Genomic DNA, 18,669 nt, shown 5'->3' with positions numbered 1-18,669 from the left:
ATCTGTGTGATGATCTGCTTGTGGTCAGGTGTTAAGGTTAACCAACACCTGTGATGACAGGTAGGCGGCATGTTCAGGTCCGCCTGGTTGAGCCCTCAGTGCGGTCACTGAACAGTGGAGACTGCTTCCTGCTGGTCACTCCAGAGCACTGCATCCTGTGGAGTGGAGAGTTTGCCAACGGACAAGAAAAAGCAAAGGTACCACCCAGGACAATGTTATGGTGTAGTAGCAGCATGTATGACACATAAAATTACAGGGAAAGGGTAAAGAGGTGGATAATACAATACAAAATAAGAAAGTAGGATTAAAATTATTTCCCATTGCCAGGAAATATCTGACCATCCCTTAAACTTACTCCTCTTAGAAATTTACATGGGAAAGGATGTTTTAATAACTTCATACATATACCAAATTGGTTTACATTTATGCACAACAAATAAATGCATAAAATATTACCCTTCAAGACCCAAAGAGCATTCTGTGCATAAAATGCAGTGTTTGCAGTTCTTGCAGTAAATTGTAAGCATTAAACCTTAATGGACTCATAAAGGTTGGCTACAGTTTGTGTGTTAAATGCATAATAAAGGACAGTGACGATATGAATCAAGAACGTCATACATCACAGAGTTCAGTTATTGATTATCTAAGTATCACAGTATGTACCTTTACTTTTAAACATTAACTTTGGTTGCGTTTTAAATGTATTTATATTTTATTATGGAACAGTGTACTAAACGTATATGGGGACAAAGTGTGGAGACAAAGCACTGAATGAGTAATTAAGTCAACATTTTGAGATAATAACCCAAAATATTTCCTTACAAGCTTCCATAAAAAGGTAATATTATTGAGAGGACGGTGCACACTGTCATAGACTCTTTTTAATAGTTATTTGTACGTTTCTATTATTATAACAAAGGTTCAAATATCTGTTTGTCTAAAACTATAGCTGATTTCACACATGAACGGGTTGTGACACTTATGAATTTATTTCTTTTCATGTGTAGCACTCAGCCATGTTCTTGTTATTGGAAATATTTTGGTTTGGTGAGGCAAGTTTCCTGCAAGATTTCTAATATAGGCCAGCAAAGACTGCAGTAGTAAAATAAAAAGAAATTACAATATGCTTTTACTATAGACTATGTTCTGTTTGGGTTAGCATAGCAAAAAGGTCCTAGGTTCTAATCCACCATCTGCTCAAGGCCTTTCTGCGTGGAGATTGCATGTTCTCCCTGTGTCTCTGTGGGACTCTCTGGGTACACTGGCCTCCCTGTGACCCTGAATGGGATAAGTGGCAGAAAATGGGTGAACTATATTCTGTTACTGCTGATTATCATATTATTTATTTATTTTTTGTCAGGCCTCTGAGCTAGCTTTGTTCATCCAGAACCAAAGGGACCTTGGTTGTTTGGCTTCCCACGTTGTCCACCTGCAGGAGGGCATGAACTCTGACAGCAGTGTGGCTGCAGACTTCTGGAGTCTCCTGGGAGGAAGAACACAGTACAGAGGTTGGAAGTAAAACATGTACTTTTCAAATATATCAGAGAAACACATTTTGAATTGCAATTTTTCTCCTTTTATAATTCACCTGTTGTTTTTCATCCAAAACATTAGAAAATGTTTTTTCTTTTCTTTTACTCACAGGAGCTTGTGCTCCAGAGGAGGATGAGCTCTATGAGCGCGGTGTGGTGGAGTCCAACTGTGTGTACAGGCTGGTGGAAAACAAACTGGTGCCTCATGAACAGGCTTGGGCCTCCATCCCCAGCATCACCCTGTTGGCCTCCTCTGAGGTCTGAGCTTCAATTCTCGGCTCCCTAATTACTTATATTGTAGTTGTTTTGGTTTTGGGTTTGTTTTTTTGTTCATTAAATGCTTGATTGTAGAAAAATAATGGAAGAGAAGTTAATCTCTGACTCTGTTCATATCTCTTTGTCATGTATGCCCAGGCCCTGGTGTTTGATTTCGGCAGTGAGGTCTATCTGTGGCTCGGACAGGACGTTTCCCTCAGGAGGAGAAATGTTGCTCTCCAGTTGACTCACCAGGTGTGGGTTGGAGCTTATGACTACAGCAACTGTCAAGTAAACCCACTGGATCCCACTCAGTGTAACCCTGCAATTCAGCTGTAAGTCACTAATATATTACACATAAAAAAGGAGCCTGTCTGTATACAACATTAAGTTTGCTGTGCATTCATAATATGCACTCTGTAGAAAGTAATTCTTGGTTAAGTGTGCCCATGTGACATGCTCTAAAAACCCTGCTTGATGTTTAAAGTCCAGACTATATTTTGACATTTAAAAGACATATTTTAAAGCAAGCAAGTGGACATGAACTACAAAATACTTGCAGAGAGTAAAGGTCTTCTCTCAGTGTACCATATTCCACAGTCAGAAAATATATTACAACTTGTGTATATTAAACAAGGTCTTTAAAGGGCTTCCTTTCTTCATTTATTTCAAGAGGGTTTTTTTTTGTTGCAGTTTAATGAGATTTAAGCTTTTAAAGTATATATATATATATATATATATATATATATATATATATATATATATATATATAGTGTGTGTGTAATTATGTCTCTTGGGAATGGATGTCTGTAAAGCTTGAGTCTGGACTAAGACAGACTCTCTTTTCTATTTTGTTTAATGCTTGTGTTAGTTCTTTTATCGGTTTCATGGCATAACTTTGTCCACAGACGAGGAGAAGGCCGTCCCAGCTGGGCTCTGTTCGGCGTCCTCACTGAGAGCAACGAGACAGCTCTGTTCAGGGAGAAGTTCCTGGACTGGATGTGCAGGGTTGGAGGCAGAGAGGAAGCGGCTTCAGGGACGGATCAGACGCAGGTTCATATCACATTCAGAGATATGATGCGGCACATGCAGTTTTCAGACACTCAAACTAGTGTGTTTCAGTTATTGCACTGTTTGTGTAAAATTATAGATGTGAAGAATATATTTAGATCAATTAGTTTTATTAAGTTTCCAGCTTGATAGAAAATTAGTCTCTATTAAAAAATTTTACTAAAAAAACAACAAATTTTTATTACTGGAAATATTGACTGGAATATCTAAAACCTATTTATAACTAGCTACCTTTTATTTCTACTGAAACTCATGTGCAGATATCTAAATTTCAATTTTGACTTTTGCTTTTTAAAAGTGATTTTTTTTAAACCACTGAAATTCAGTGTCTGCGCTTCCTCTCCATAGTCCATCCCAGTCCAGTCATCCCAGCCGCTCTCCCCTCCTTCAGACCTCTTGAGTCCCTGCGATGCCAAAGCTCTAGTATCGGGTCAGTGCTTAGAAGGTGACGGTTTGGTCCGTACTGTGCTGGCTGGGGTCGATGTCCAGAGAGGTCATGGTGTCATCATGCTGACGGAGGAACGTCAGATGGAGCTTAACACAGTAGCGGTGGACACCTGGCACGTCCAGGAGTTTGACGACAGTGAAATCCCAGTGGAGAGCAACGGACAGCTTTATGAAGGAGACTCTTATGTAATCCGCTGGAAGTACAGCATCAGTACAGCTGGTCAGTAACCTTTTTGGGGTTTTTTTCTAATAGATTGTACTTTTAATGCTATGGCAATATTTTGACCGAGACATTTTAATAATGGTTAACACTCTCTCTTCGTTACAGACAGCACAGACAGCTCAGATGAGTGTGGGACGGATCCAGCACCAAAGGAAAAGACGGCCTTCTTCCTGTGGCGAGGCCGTCACTCCAGTGTCAGTGGACGGGACACAGCTGCTTTCCTTTCCATCGGGATGAGGAACCACGAAGAGTCGCAGGTAAGCTCATAGCAGTCAGATTAGATCCCCTTCTTATATTAAAGTAGAACCCTGGTAACTGTTAACTTTCACAGCAGTGAAAAGCTTAGTTTTATCCTCACAAAGAACGCACGCACTTCACTTAGTAGAAACATTGCATTATGCGAGTATACCCAAACAAATTAAGAGAAACAAAGAGCACAAGCAAAAGTTTTTTACTTTATTTTATTACAAGTATTTTTTTTATTGCAATGCAAAGAGGCAGTGTAGGAGGAGAAAATAAGCCTAAATGGCTGTGTAGAAGTGAAAGAAATACATAAATAATTTAACAGACAATAAAAATGGCACCAACAACAACAAACACCCAGCAAAAGCTTCTGAAACATTTTAATGTTTATTAGAGTATATTTCAATACACAGAGGCATATGGTTGGTTTACAACTGCAGTAAAAGTTGAATGTAGTTTAGAGAAAAGTGGCTTGTTTTAAAGTCCATGGAGTATTTAAAGTATTAAGAATGAAAAAAAACAGACAAAGGTGATGACATTTTACTTTGTAAACCACACTACCACTTTTTGTTAGTTTGTTACTAGTTAGATAGTTACTAGTTCTGCCTACCTGCCCACACATTGACCCTTTTGAGAACAGATTATTACACAATGTTAGCCACAGAAGTTGAGATTATTTCTGCTGGCATGTGCACATCAAATTCAAATTTCAAATTTCAAATTCAAATCTTTATTTGTCACGTACACAGTCATACACAGTACGATATGTAGTGAAATGCTTGGACAACTGCTCGTGACCTAAAGAAAACAAAAAAGGAAAAGGCTATGAATAAGATAGGAAATAAATATGAAAAATTAAAAAGGGTAAATTTAACTAGGAAGGAATAAAATATAAATTAAGGTTAAAAATGAAATAACTGTACAACACAAATTAGAATGAAGGGTAAATTTAACTGGGAAGAATAAGATAAAGATCAATATATAAATTAAAGTTGAAAATAAAATAACTGTACAACAAAATACACAATACACAATATAGAACTATATAAGAATGTATGAAGAAATCTAAATATAAATAAATATATACACAATAACAGCAGCTGTACAAGTATTAACCGGAAATGAAGAATATAGTGACCAGTGTTGTGCAAAACCAAAGTCCAGAAAGTCCAGTGTGTGTGTAAGAACCATATGTGTGGGTCAGTACTGTGTGGTGGTGTGATTGAGAGACCGTATCGCCTGCGGGAAGAAGCTCCTCCTCAGTCTCTCTGTGTTGGTCTTCAGGGAGCGGAATCGCTTTCCTGACCTCAACAGAGAGAACAGTCTGTTGTTGGGATGGCTGAGGTCCTTCACGATCTTCCTGGCCTTGGTCCAGCACCGCCTGCTGTAGATTGAGTGCAGGTCAGGGAGCTCGGAGCGGATGGTGCGCTCAGCTGACCGCACAACCCTCTGTAGAGCTCGTCTGTCCTGCATGGTGCTGTTCCCGAACCAGGTTAAGATGTTTCCCGCCAGGATGCTCTCTATGGTGCACGAGTAAAAGTTCCTGAGCACCTTGGAGGGCAGTTGGAAGTCTCTCAAGCGTCTGAGGTGGTAGAGACGCTGTCGGGCCTTTTTCACCACGGTGTTGATGTGACAGGACCATGACAGGTCCTGCGTGATGTGAACTCCGAGGTATTTGAAGCTGTCCACTCTCTCCACTGGGCACTCGTTGATGACGGGGGTCTGGTAGTTCCTCTCCTGCTTAGTGCTGAAGTCCACTATCAGCTCCTTTGTCTTACTGACGTTTAGAAGGAGGTTGTTCCTCTGGCACCAGTTCTCCAGATTCCTAATCTCCTTCAGGTAGGCCGTCTCGTTGTTATCAGAGATCAGGCCCACCACGACGGTGTCGTCAGCAAACTTGATGATGGTGGTGGAGCTGGTAGTGGCCACACAGTCATATGTGTACAAAGAGTACAGCAGGGGGCTCAGAACACACCCCTGGGGGCTCCAGTGCTGAGAGTGGTGGAGGCTGAGACATGTCCGCCCATCCTTACTGCCTGTGGTCTGCCAGTTAGGAAGTTGGAGATCCACTGACACATAGATGAGCTGAGTCCCAGATGCTCCAGCTTGGTGGTGAGTGTGGAGGGAATTATGGTGTTAAATGCAGAGCTGTAGTCTATGAAGAGCATTTTAACATAATTCCCCCTTCTAGTGTCCAAGTGAGTGAGTGATGTGTGGAGGAGATGAGAGATGGCATCGTCTGTGGAACGATTTGGACGGTAAGCGAACTGTAGTGGGTCCAGTGTGTCTGGTAGTGAAGAAATGATGAAGTCTCTGACCAGGCGTTCAAAGCACTTCATCACTACTGAGGTGAGGGCTACAGGGCGATAGTCATTGAGAGAAGCAGGGTGGGGTTTCTTCGGGACAGGAACAATGATGGACTCTTTGAAGCATGTGGGGATCACCGACTGAGATAAAGAGATGTTGAATATCTCAGTGAACACAGGAGCTAGCTGGTATGCGCAGTCTCTTAGGATACGACCTGGGATGCCGTCTGGTCCTGCTGCTTTCCTGGTGTTCACTCTCTTGAAGGCTCTCCTTACTTCATGCTCGGAGATGACGAGCACGTTTCCGGTGCTGGCAGTATCTTCCTGTCTGCAGCCGTTAGCGCCGCTAACACTAGCATTGTTGGAGACCTTAGCTGCAGCCTCGAAGCGAGCATAGAAAGTGTTCAGCTCGTCTGCCAGAGTCACGGCCGCGTTCGTCATACCGGTTGTTGGTGCTTTATAGTCCGTTATTGTCCTTAGTCCCCGCCACAGGCTCCTAGAGTCACTCTGTTGGAGTTGTGACTCTAGTTTCCTCCCGTAGCGCTGCTTCGCCTCTTTCACCGCCCTCCGCACGTTATATGACGCGGCTTTGTACGGGTCCATGTCCCCCGTCATGAGTCCCGTGTTGTAGGCAGCGGTGCGGGATCTCAGAGCGTTGCGGATGGTTTTATCCACCCACGGCTTCTGGTTGGGAAACGTTGTGATAGTCTTTGTCTCCACGGTATAATCCGCTAGTTTCCCGATGAATCCCACAACCGCTTCCGTAAACACGTTGACGTCATCGTCGGAGCTGTTTCTGAACATGCCCCAGTCTGCGTCATCGAGTGCGTCCTGTAACGTGGCCACCGATTGATCCGTCCAGCGCGCGACCTTCCTCTGAACCGGAACTTCCTGTTTTAGCCTTTGTTTGTATTTTGGCATGAGGAAGATGGCGGCGTGATCAGATTTGCCAAACGGGGGGCGGGATTGTGCCTTGTAGCCGTCCTTGACCGTAGTGTAGCAGTGGTCCAGTGTCCTTTCACCTCTGGTGGGGCAGGTGATGTGTTGATAAAAGTTCGGCGCTGCGCGTTTGAGGTTGGCGCTATTAAAGTCCCCCGTCACAATAAGCGCAGCGTCCCGGTGTTGTGTCTGGTGCTGTGTGAGTGCCTCATGCAGCTCGCATAAGGCGGTGACCGTGTCCGCTTGTGGTGGAATATAAACGGCACTTACAATGACCGATGTAAATTCCCGAGGTAGATAAAAAGGACGACACATGATGGACAGTAGTTCCAGATTTGGTGTGCAGGAGCGTGTGAGAGGAACAACGTTCGCACTGTTGCACCAGTTGTTGTTCACCATTAAACACACGCCGCCTCCCCTTGACTTCCCCGAGTCCCGTGTCCTGTCCATGCGGTGAACCGAGAAGAACTCGGCCGGCTGGATGGCGTGGTCCGGCACCGCTGGGTTCAGCCATGTCTCGGTGAAGCAGAGGAGATTGCAGTCCCGAATGTCTCTCTGGAACTTTATCCTGGCCCTGAGGTCGTCAGGCTTGTTCTCCAGTGACTGGACGTTGGCGAGCAGGATGCTAGGCAGAGGTGTGCGGTGTGCACGAGCTCTCAGCCTGTTCCTGACGCCGGCTCGCTTCCCTCTAGGCCGCCGCCGCTTCCCTTTGTTCTCCCTCGAGATCTCACTCGGCCAGCTCGGATCCGGAGTTAAAAACTTCGAATTGTGAGTACATTGTATACCAATAGAAACAAGAGTGTCACTGTCATACCTAATGTACCCAATGGTGATGATTTTGCCGATTTAGAAACGCTGAAAACTAACTTAAAAAACAAAGACAAAGAAAAAGTGGTCGGAGCAGTCGTGACGGCAGCCGACCTCACCGGCGCCATCTTATGATCTTATGATCTTATCTTATGATACATCGGTGGTGAATTTATTATGAGGTTCCTTTAATAGCCACTAGTGTTCGAACTCTGGGACGAGCAGTATTATAGTGCCAGTCTGTTGTAGTGCCGTTGGCCCTGAAAGGCATCGAAACCTTAAAAGCACAAAAATCCAGATCCCGTAAAACAACTGAAGTATGAAAAAGCTGCAAAAGCTCACAAAGGACATATGAAATGCAATTAGAACACATTCTTGCATCTTTTTCTTCTTCACAACACCAACAAATCCTTCTTAAAAAATAATATTACAAGAGTAAGAGGAACACAGGACAGAGTTTGAGAAGCCAGTACTATTGATGATATTTCCAGCAGACATAAGTGCATGCAGCTGTTTACCATCTTTTGTGTGGTGTGTTTTGTAAGGTGGTTGTGCCTCAGGGAAAAGAGCCCCCCTGTTTCCTGCAGCTTTTCAAGGGAGGCTTGGTCATTCACAAAGGAAAGCAAGAGGAAGCTTCCATCAACACAGGTGGAGTAAAATCAGCTTGGTTTTCAGTCCATTTTCCTTCTCTTCTTTGTTTGAATGTTGTGATTATCAAAACACAGAAAGCTGGCGTCTGTTTTGTGTGCGAGGGGAGCTCCCAGAAGAGGGTTTTCTGTTAGAGGTGGACTGCTGCTGTGCGGGTCTGAGGTCGAGAGGCTGTGTTGTCCTGCTAAATGGCCAGCAGGGAGTGCTCTATCTCTGGATTGGTTGTAAGGCTCACAGCAGCACAAAGGAAGTCGGCAAGAGGGTGGTGGAGGTCCTCACTAAAATGTGAGTCACATGTTCTTATTGCGCTTTTTAAAAGTTCTCAGTATCAATTTTTTTTTTTTTTTTAGCTTGAATGTACTTTTATTTTTTGTTTGTTTGTGTGTTTTAGCTGTCCATCAGAGGTGGGTTTAAGCAAAAGCAGCCCTGTAAAGGTGCAGATAGTACAGGAAGGTTCAGAGCCAGAAGACTTCTGGACAGCACTGGGACAAAAGGACAGGAAGGCCTATGACTGCATGCTGCAAGGTGCAACGCAACACACACTGTGCTTTGCTGTGGACTGTAAGCCTTCAAATCATAAGAAACAACTCTTTTGTAATGGCAGATCCAGGAAAGTATAACTTCACGCCTCGCCTCTTCCACCTGAGTGCCTCTTCTGGGAGTTTCCAGGCCGAGGAGCTGCAGAGTCCGATGCAGATGCCGGGGCTTGTGATGGCAATGCCTTTTGTCCAGGAGAGCCTATACAGTGTACCACAACCAGGTGAAAACAGACACAAAACAAACTAAATTCATCTTATATTCAACTCTGCTTTTCAGTTTCTCACCTCTGTCATTTTATCTGCAAAATAAACACATTTAAAAAGTAACAGAAAATTGCTTCCCTATACACTCATCTATTGTTTAACTTCATCTATCCTCCCCCCTGCCAAAAACATCAGTCTAATGTAATTCCACTTTATTGCCCAATTTCCCTCTTTGTTGTCTGCGTGCCAGCTTTGTTCCTTCTTGACAACCGTCTGGAGGTCTACTTGTGGCAGAGAGGTCAGCCTGAGCAGACTGAGAGCTCCTCAGCCTGGAAACTCTGGCATCATGAGAGGAAGTGTGCCATGCAGACAGCGCTGCAGTACTGCAAAGGTAGTAAGAACTGAGGGAGAGGAGTTGGTTTCATACAGAACTTGATAAGTTTTAAAATGTATTGTTTATTCTGTATCCCAGAAATAAACCAGAGAAGGCCGCCACATGCGTATCTCATCCTCGAGGGGGCTGAGCCTCTCACCTTCACTAATGTCTTCCCGCGCTGGGAGAAAAGCCTTGAACCTCATGCACAGGTATGAACATGTTTATCCAGAAATGAGCTCAAATGTTATAATTTGGTTTAATTTTAACAACCTCTGAATCTCGTCTAATCAATATTTCTTCCCACTTTAACATTAAACATTAACATTACATTAAAAAGCATTCCTTTTTAGGGCTCATGTGCAAACTTTAACTGTGTCATAGAAGAAGGCGACCTTGTAGCATCTAAGATAAGTTAGCCAATGAGCAGCACCTTTTCCAACCAAGATCACAACACTATGTGTGTTTGGTACTTTAGATTTAATTATGCTCATCACAAATGATACAGAGGTTGGATAAATTCATAATTCATGTTGATGCCTGGGGATAAAAAAGATTCATTGCTGAATAACCTGCAAAGCTTTCCTTCTTTCACTCTTATTTTATTGCCTTGTCCTTACATCACAGGTCTCAAAATGACTATAACACTAAGGAAGTGAGGGTCTAATTGTTCCTTAAACCTCATTTATATAAGAAAAATTAAGATTAAAGTTGCAGAAGTGATATCTGTGGTTTTAAAACTTTAAGGCCACACACAAGAATCAAGGTTAATTTTTTGTTGTTGTTTCTCTGTGAATTTTAAAAAGGAAACAATTTTTTTAGGGGGATCTCGGTGACTAATATTTTTTTTTACATTTTTTTGCACATGGTTCAAAACTTTAAACCTCACCTGTGGAGAACCTCTCATATCTGAAAGTGGTCAGCCCCACCATCATGAGTCCCCTCAGTGTGGTCATTAGTTAAGAAAGGGCACCACGTGTCAGTCACAGGTCAAATGTGGCAACACAAAAAAAAAAAACCCACTGGTATTTGGCAAAAAATTATTTGTCAGTAACTGAGGTAACAAATGGCTTAAATACATCTTCAAGCATTGTGGAACTTTACAGAATACACATTTAATGTCTATTTTTTTGCCATGTCTCTCTCCTTGGGTGTGACTCAGGGTGATACAGGGCGAGCGAAGCTGACCTTGGTGCAGGACACCCTGGCCCAGCTCATGAAGACCCAGTATCCTCTGGAGGAGCTGCTGCGGAGCCCCCTTCCTGAAGGAGTGGACCCCCAGCGCCTGGAGGTCTACCTGTCCAATGAGGACTTTCAGGTAAACTGATGGATGATGTCACCATCTTGCAGTGATGTCCCCTGACCAGCAGGCTTCAGCCTTCACCAGATTTTCCAAATGAAAATGCTGAAGATGCTCTCATGTTTATAAGCTAATGATAAATATAGAGCGGAAGTTTTGCCGCAACTTTAATGTTTACATTTGTATTGGATTTAAAAATTGATTTCTACTTTGTCTCCTCCATAAATAAATTACTTCAATTATGTTTCAGACTATTTTGGAAATGAAGAGAGATGAATATGCCTCCCTCCCAAGCTGGAAGCAAATTGATCTGAAGAAGAGCAAAGGGCTGTTTTGTTAGACAATGAAATAAACTGGAGGCTGACTGATGCTGTGACAGCAGAGACTTCCTTGTCTGCTGCGAAAGGAAAATGGCATGGGGGGGACATAAGAACCATGTTTCCACACAAAGAATTGCTCACAGCATAATACAACTACAAAGAGATCACTTTTATTTATGTCAAATTAGTGTGTGGACTTTTTATTGGACATTCTTTAAAGCTACCAAATGGTTGAGAGAAAATAAACAAACTTTTTTACTGTCTGTGCAAATCAGTGAAAGATAATAAAAAAGGTTATATGGGAGTAAAATAAAGACATCAGTAACAAACATTGGAAAGAAAACATAGGAGTGCTTACAAAAAGATTAATGCTAATAAACAATGTAAACAGACAAAAAAAGGCTAACCACTTCCTAAATGTTTCCTCCTTGATCAATATCTTTCCACCAAAATGTTCTGAGCTGCAGTTTCTCCTCAATTTTGATTCTTCTTCCCTGCTTAACGATTGCCGCAAGAACCTTAAAATAAGAGTACATGGCATTGTAATCTGTGACGTGTACTTTACAATCGTGTCACACTGATGTGTTCATTTGTCTGGAAGCCTTGTGTGCACAAAGCTTTGTGCCATGTGTATTGTAGCTGTGGCCAATGTGCTCATTGTGGCTGGGAGCGATGCCTTATTAAGGCTCCTTGGGGATTCACTATTAGCTATGCATGAAGGCACAGGTAGACATGCTCCAATAACGTCCCTTTAGCTCAAAGCAACACGCTAATTCAGTTTCACCTCAATCAACACACTGTTCCAAACACCCTCATAACACAGCAGTACACAAAGACATACTGTATCTCTCAATGATGCATGGAAGCCCATTATTTATTAAAGGAAAAACAATCTATGTAACACATGTATTGCTTAACAAATTTTGATGTGAATGTGTCAGTCTACTTTAATGTTTGTGGGTTTTTTCTCTTTTTTTGTAGTATACACATAGAAAGGGATGCTACAGCTGGATTCTACAGCAATTTTTTGTTATTTGTTTTTAAGATATCACTCTCAGGTTGGTTCATTGTCCATCTCTGACATAACCCCCCCCCCCCCCCCAAAAAAAAGACCCTAAAACAAAACAGAAACAAGAGTAGCAAACAAAAAGAACCCCTAGTATTTTGTTAACATGATCACATTGACAATGCTAGCATGCTAATATTTAGCATAATGTGGCTGCGTTCGAAACACTTTTTTCATTTTGTTGTCAGGATTTCTTGACTTACTGTCTAGCAATCACGAAGTCCAGAGTCACTGGAGAGAAAATGGTAACATGCTAATAATAGCATGCTAATCTTTGTTAATTAGGCTAAGTTTTCCCATCTAGAGTAATTTATATTTTACAATATGGCTCTACGTCTGGAGAACAACTGTCACAGAAAATAAGGTTCCTAAATGACTACCGACAAGATTGAGTCCGACACTGAACAATGCAAAGTGATGTGCACATGTGCAGCAACTGTAACAACAACCTTAAACATCATGTCCTATGCAAGATTTGCTAATATATGTATAATAGACGAGCAGTCCGCAATAGTGGGCTGGCTTTAAATCAGCCATTCTTGGCCTGTGTTTGATAATCGTCTTATACCAACTTTCATGGTAAGTTGTTGAGGAATCTCTCAAGAATAAGTCAAAGAATTAAAACATTGTTTGGGGTCTTCTACAATCTGTCTGTACACGTTTCTTTTTTGCCAAACAAACTACTGAGAGCTTAATTGTAAGACCAGCGTTGCAATATCTGAATTAATATTAATATTTGCCAGTGTGGCTAGAAACTTTCAAGAGGAAGAAACACAACTAGAAGAATCTTTTTCTGTGGTAATAATATCTAAATCCTTTGCTGCTGATCTTAGAAAATTCACAGTTGGGTGATTTTTAACAGCATAAGAGTATCTGAGGGATTAAAAAAAAAAAAAAAAAACGTCCACGACTAGCTGACCTACAAAATTGGAACCATCTCGGGTTAGTCTTCAATTCACCCAGTGTGGGTTCACTGGCTAATGGGTATTATTTTCCTCAAAATGGATTAGCTGACTAAGCCATCATGTGACTATGCAGGCCTAGTTAGGCTGGATTTAGGCCTACCGCTCAGTGATGGCACTCAAAGACATTTCAAAAGACATTCTGCTGTAAAAATATCTGCTGTAGGGTTACATAAAAATGTATGTGTGTCAGCCTGAGAGATCTACTTTGAAAATATCACTATGCAGGTGTAGTAGGGTAGGTGTGTAGGTGTAGTAAAGTTACTTTAAAAATATTTCATGGTCCTTGCATCTATGATCACAACCTTTTATCTGGAATGAATGATGAGTCTGGGTAGTGTGCCTTTTTGACTCTTCAGACGAACCAGGTGGTTTGCTTTAGATGGCCTGTTCTCTCTGAGCATCAGCTACAGGTATGCATCGTTCTGGTTCAGAAGCTAGTGCTGCTTCTCGCAAAACCACCATGTGATCTTCAGCCGCATGGAGTGACTGGTCGATCCAGTCTAAACTGCCGGACATGTGACAGGCGTTGCGGGTGACCAGGACCAGGTGGCTGACAGAAAGGAGGAGAGCGGTGGCCCTGAGAATGAATAAAACAATCATATTCAAATCAGTGAGCTGCTGAAGGAAGAAAAGCATTTTTATCCCAACCTCTATCATCCATTTGGCCATCTCCAAAATGATTACAGATAAATCAAGTCATGTTGTTGCTCCCTCCTGGCTTCTTCAGGCACCTAACTAATCACTGAAGCTGAAAGTCTTTTGCATTAGGCTATCGAAGTCACACCTCTCTGGAAAAACAGATCAAATTACCTGGCATCCAAGAGGATTGGATCCAGAGGAGGGTACATAGATCTGACTACGTCATCCACCCTGTGAGACGGACAACGATAAAAGATGGTCAGTCCATCTTAGTTACAAGATAAAGTTATAAGGAGTGTATCACGTTACCTTGGGCTGATCCGCTTAGCCACAGTGATAATATCACTCAGGCTGGCTGGTGCTTTAACTTTTGCCCCTGAGCCCATCGTCATCGCAACCAGCTTTTCAGTCAAAGTGTGGCATATCTATATGTGGAAGTAATTGTAACAGCAGCAGTTAGCCAAGTTAATAACATCTAGCAATTAGAAAATTACATAAATGTCATTAAATCTCAATATTTAACTTTAACTTTGATGCTTAGTAGACAAGTTGCTTTTGTGACTTAAACGAACGGGAGCTGACAACCGAGACATTCTAAAGTCAGAAAACCCTTCAAGACTTTGATATGCCTACTTAATCTAAACAGACATATAAATTAAAGTTAGAGCTAAATCAGTAAGTTAAATATTTCTGTTACCTTCAGGATAGAGATACAGTGAGACACCAAACCACTGTTGGAGAAAAGAAAACTCAAGAAATTATTTGCAATCCCTGACAGAAAACAGTACATGCATAAAAGCTGTAAACTTCTATAGTTCTACAATGACACGTGTAAGACATACGAGGCATCCTCTATCCAGTCCTCATTCTCTAAGATTGCTTCAATGTGAGGGTTAGTGATGACTACATCATCCAGCTCCAGCTCAGAAGGTTCGCTCTGAGTCTCCATGGCTCCAATCAGATCCACTGTGGGTCTGTGAAACAACAGAAGTAAGAGGAAGCTGAATAAAGACTCATTACAGCAGAGAGTAACTGCAGATTGGGGATTATTTAGTATTTACATATATGTGTTGCAATATATCAAAACACTTTTTAAGAAATAAGAACTTTTTAAAAACCAAATGACTAAATGCTGAACAGACACAAACCATGTCCCTTAAAAGGAGGTATTCTACTCTGTAAATCAGATTTAATCTGATTAAATGGTGATGGACTGTTATTAATTTAAATCATATTAAATTCATTTGTTAAGGCCAAATTATATTCCTATATGCCTAGATTATTATGATGAAAGGCCTGATTTACACTTACCACACACTTTATTAGATAAACATCTTCAACTGCTTGTTAATCCAGATATCTAATCAGCCAATCACATGATTGCATTGCACCCGTCACTGCATTTAAACATGATCAAGACGACCTGATGAAGTTCAAACCGAAGACCAGAATGGGGAAGAAAGGTGCTTTGAGTGATAATGAACATGGAATAGTTGTTGATTCCAGGCTGGCTGGTCCAAGTACTTTAGAAACCACTGTTCTACCGGCACTTTCTCACACTACCATCTTTAGGGTTTACTAAGAACAGTTCAAATTTTTTTTTAAAAAAAGGGAAAATATGCAAGTATTCTCTGGAAGAAAATACATTGTTGCTACCAGAAGTCAGAGGAGACTAGCCAGACTGTTTTAAGCTGACAAGAAGGCAACAGTAACCCAGTTAACTACTTGTTACAATCGTGGTATGCACTCAACATATGGGCTACAGCAGCAGAAGACCACATTGGGTACCATTCTATCAACAAAGAACAGGAAACTGAGGCTATGATTGTCACAAGCTCACCAAAACTGTCTGTCTCAATTTCCATTGTGCCATTCAGATGGTAGGGTCAAAATTTGGAGTAAACCAAGAAAGCATGGATCTATTCTGCTTTGTATAAACATTTCTGGTTAGTGATGTAAGGGAGTGTTGGGTATTTATTTAGGCACATTTTGGGCCACTTGGTATGAACTGAGAGTTATTTAAACCGCACAGTCTTCCAGACCATCTCCCTCCCTTTATGACCACAGTGTACCCATCTACTGATTACTTCCAGCAGAATAACACTAAGGGAATGGGAGATTTGCATCATCTATGTGCAGCTGACAAATCTGCAGGAAATGTGCAATGCTATGATGTCAGTATGGAGAAAGATCTCTTAGTAATGTTTCCAGCAACTAGTTGGAAAAAAGTAACACAAAAAATTCAGGTAGTTGTAAAAGTAAATGGGGTCCAACCCAGTATTTCCAAGCCTTGCCAAATGTTGGTAAGTCCCAAGACAAAGTGAAAAAATAGGGTGCACTTCTAAATTAATAAAACCGGATGTTTTTTTATTTTATTACTGTTCTATGTATATAACAAAAATGCCAGATCAAGTCTGTGGAAAATTACAGTACGGATATTTCTCTTGCTTCAAAAAATTGTGGTAAAAGTTTTGTGACCCTGAATTCAACTGGAAGAAACTCATGTCTCATAGATTTAGAGGCTTTGTGCTGATTCACTGACTTTGAGTCGAAGTGGTGTAGCAAGTCGTGCGGGTGGCAGTAGCGGTGTCTGCACACCACCACCAGGGCAACGAAGGACGCCAGGAATATGGTGGCCAGTACCCCGATTGCCACAATCACCACTGTCTCCATGGCGACTCTGGCTCCCACAGCTCCTGTAGATGGCAACTCGTCGAGGGGGAAAAGTGCCAAAGCTCAATTACAGATGGGCGCTCATCTGTTGTGGAAAGAATAATTGGTAGGTTTAGTTTGATTGAATGAAAACACAGAGGAGAGACATTATCACAACACTTCTGGATATTTCTCTCACAAATTTTTGTTGCAGTACAATTTAGGCATGCCAGAGAGGAGAATACAATAAATGTTTTGTCTCTTTCTAAACTAGGTACACCTATAATACACACATAAAAGAGAACCTTATCTAAGCATACTAAGTGCACTTGCCCCTTTGTTTTGCACTTCAAACAGTATTTGTAATGGGAACAGACTGTTCAATTTACATAGTCTTATTCCAAGACTGGGTAAACATCTTCAGTAGCAAATCACAAAGTCAACAGCTTAAAAGTTCCTTCGTGGAAAAAGCCTGTTAAGACTCATTTTGATTAATAGTGTAACTAATATACATGCAGACATGTCGCTAAGCTCACAGTCTAAACAAAAGTGAAAATCTCCTGACCTCTACTTACCGACGTATTTTTGGATCATCCACAGTTTAATATAGATGGCATTTAGCCTATCAGATTGTAAAGTATACACCCTCTGCCCAGTCTAGTCACTCATTAACTTCCCCTGCCATACCTGGTAACTATTATGTGTGCAAACTCTCTGTAGCGCAGCTGTCACTGGATAATAATGCAGGTCTCTAGGTGCGGCACAACTGATTTGTTATTTGTGAGGTGGCTTAAAAAGCAATGATTTGGTTTTGTAAATGGTTACAAGCACAGCTTATTAGGCAGGGCAGCTGAACTTTCAACATTACAACATTGTAAACCTGCATATTTGCCTGGATGATTGTGAGTGTGTGCCATGGAATGCTGTAATTCTCTAATCAGATTAATTTGTGTTACACTCACCGTATCATACAGGGCTTTCTCCTGCCTGAGAGCTTTTCTGACTCTTTGTCTTTTCGCAGGCCAGTGGTTTCTGAAAAATCAGTAAAGCCTTCTGCTAAAAGAGAAACAGAGGTAAACAGATTGATTTGAGGTATTTTGGGGCATGGAAAATCTCTACAGAGTCGCTCCCACATTCCTTAGTGCAGTCTGTGTTAATAGGAGCAGCAGCACAGCTTTTCATTACACTTCAGTGAAAATTTCTGACAGCTACAGTAACTAATTAGATCTCAAAAGTCAGGCAAAAACCGTAAATATGCTTAAAAGCAAAAACTGTACTCAAAGTAGCCCTCTATAAAAAGTCAATAAAAAATACCATGCCATTTTTTCCCCCTCTTAAGTAAAATTGTAAGTACAGAGCCAGTTTAGAGTGTGAGTAAAGAGCTTCCACGGGTAATACAGCATTTCGGTAATGAGGAATAATCATGTCTCAGTCAGTACTTTAAAACTGCACAAGCTGTAACTCTTTAAGGGAAACTGTTCGGGGCTTCCGAAGAGGAAAAAAGAAGAGCAACAAAACTTAAACACCTAAGTTAAAAAGTTACTGGAACTGGTGATAATATTATGAATACTACATATAGTCCATCTAAACATAAATCTAAACTGACACACACACACACACACACACACACACACACACACACACACACACACACACTACAAGGCCTTCATTAGAACAGCCGAGAAGAGCAACGCAATTAAACATCACCACTGCAAATGTGAGTTTGGGTTCCCTTTTCATATTCATGCTCTTATCGTCTTTTCTTGAACAAGAGATCAATGAAGACACACCTCTACTCTGATTCTCAGTTAATAATCAAATCCCAATAAAACTTTTCTACTCTCGGTGTTTCACAATTAGAAACATCGACTTTCTAACTTTTTAAATAAGGCTAAAACTTAGTAAATACTTCTAAGGTTACGCTTTAATACCCAGGCCACTTTTTGATCTAAAAGAAGATCGCAAATTATGCATTTCCCGGTGACTTACCTGGACATTTTTGTCCTTTTAGTCGTTTCCTGTGAGGAGACAAAACAGTTTACGCTCCGCCGCCGGGAGCGCGGAGACGGCACCGACATCTCCAGACCTGGCACGTGAACGCGCAGGAAAGCAGCTCATTAGGCGCAGCGCTGAAGCTGTC

The 18,669-nt window shown here is 41.5% G+C and overlaps 2 protein-coding genes across 17 annotated transcripts in view; one reads left to right on the top strand and one right to left on the bottom strand.

The window, feature by feature from the left end:
• svilc (supervillin c) overlaps nt 1–11,607 on the top strand; it is a 24,565-nt gene extending 12,958 nt beyond the window's left edge. For 14 of the 15 annotated variants that reach the window (XM_026164259.2, XM_026164264.2, XM_026164269.2 and 11 more), the window contains 15 exons: nt 61–197; nt 1,361–1,508; nt 1,645–1,790; nt 1,947–2,122; nt 2,696–2,840; nt 3,207–3,525; nt 3,634–3,785; nt 8,369–8,471; nt 8,549–8,756; nt 8,863–8,996; nt 9,076–9,231; nt 9,465–9,605; nt 9,687–9,799; nt 10,750–10,905; nt 11,138–11,607. In XM_026164259.2, coding sequence (XP_026020044.2) covers nt 61–197; nt 1,361–1,508; nt 1,645–1,790; nt 1,947–2,122; nt 2,696–2,840; nt 3,207–3,525; nt 3,634–3,785; nt 8,369–8,471; nt 8,549–8,756; nt 8,863–8,996; nt 9,076–9,231; nt 9,465–9,605; nt 9,687–9,799; nt 10,750–10,905; nt 11,138–11,227 — 2,324 coding nt within the window. In that variant the 3' untranslated portion in view covers nt 11,228–11,607. Of the gene's footprint in view, nt 1–60; nt 198–1,360; nt 1,509–1,644; nt 1,791–1,946; nt 2,123–2,695; nt 2,841–3,206; nt 3,526–3,633; nt 3,786–8,368; nt 8,472–8,548; nt 8,757–8,862; nt 9,232–9,464; nt 9,606–9,686; nt 9,800–10,749; nt 10,906–11,137 lie in introns of those variants that run through there. The other variant, XR_013908466.1, reaches the window with a different exon arrangement.
• Nucleotides 11,356–18,669, bottom strand: tmem98 (transmembrane protein 98). Of its 2 annotated transcripts, none has more exons than XM_026164273.2 (8): nt 18,519–18,669; nt 17,492–17,585; nt 16,420–16,635; nt 14,720–14,851; nt 14,575–14,608; nt 14,187–14,302; nt 14,049–14,108; nt 11,356–13,815 (listed from the first exon to the last, which is right to left on the bottom strand). In XM_026164273.2, exons 3-8 carry the CDS (start codon nt 16,548–16,550, stop codon nt 13,614–13,616), a joined length of 675 nt encoding a protein of 224 aa, XP_026020058.1. In that variant the 5' UTR covers nt 16,551–16,635; nt 17,492–17,585; nt 18,519–18,669; the 3' UTR covers nt 11,356–13,613. The 2 variants fall into 2 exon arrangements, with proteins under 2 accessions (XP_026020058.1, XP_026020059.1); XM_026164274.2 differs by having other exon boundaries at nt 17,492–17,582; nt 18,519–18,661.

The sequence above is a fragment of the Astatotilapia calliptera genome, chromosome 4 (assembly GCF_964374335.1).
Source record: "Astatotilapia calliptera chromosome 4, fAstCal68.1, whole genome shotgun sequence".
In the NCBI taxonomy this organism is placed as follows: domain Eukaryota; kingdom Metazoa; phylum Chordata; class Actinopteri; order Cichliformes; family Cichlidae; genus Astatotilapia; species Astatotilapia calliptera.
The sequence above is the reverse complement of the archived record's forward strand: the minus strand, read 5'-3'. Positions and strand labels throughout refer to the sequence as shown.

Coding starts and splice junctions, on each gene's coding strand:
- tmem98 (XM_026164273.2), bottom strand. CDS start 16,550: ATGGAGACAGTGGTGATTGTGGCAATCGGGGTACTGGCCACCATATTC. Junction 14,609..14,719: donor GACTGGATAGAGGATGCCTC/GTATGTCTTACA, acceptor TTTCTCCAACAG/TGGTTTGGTGTCTCACTGTA. Junction 14,303..14,574: donor ACTGTATCTCTATCCTGAAG/GTAACAGAAATA, acceptor TTCCACATATAG/ATATGCCACACTTTGACTGA.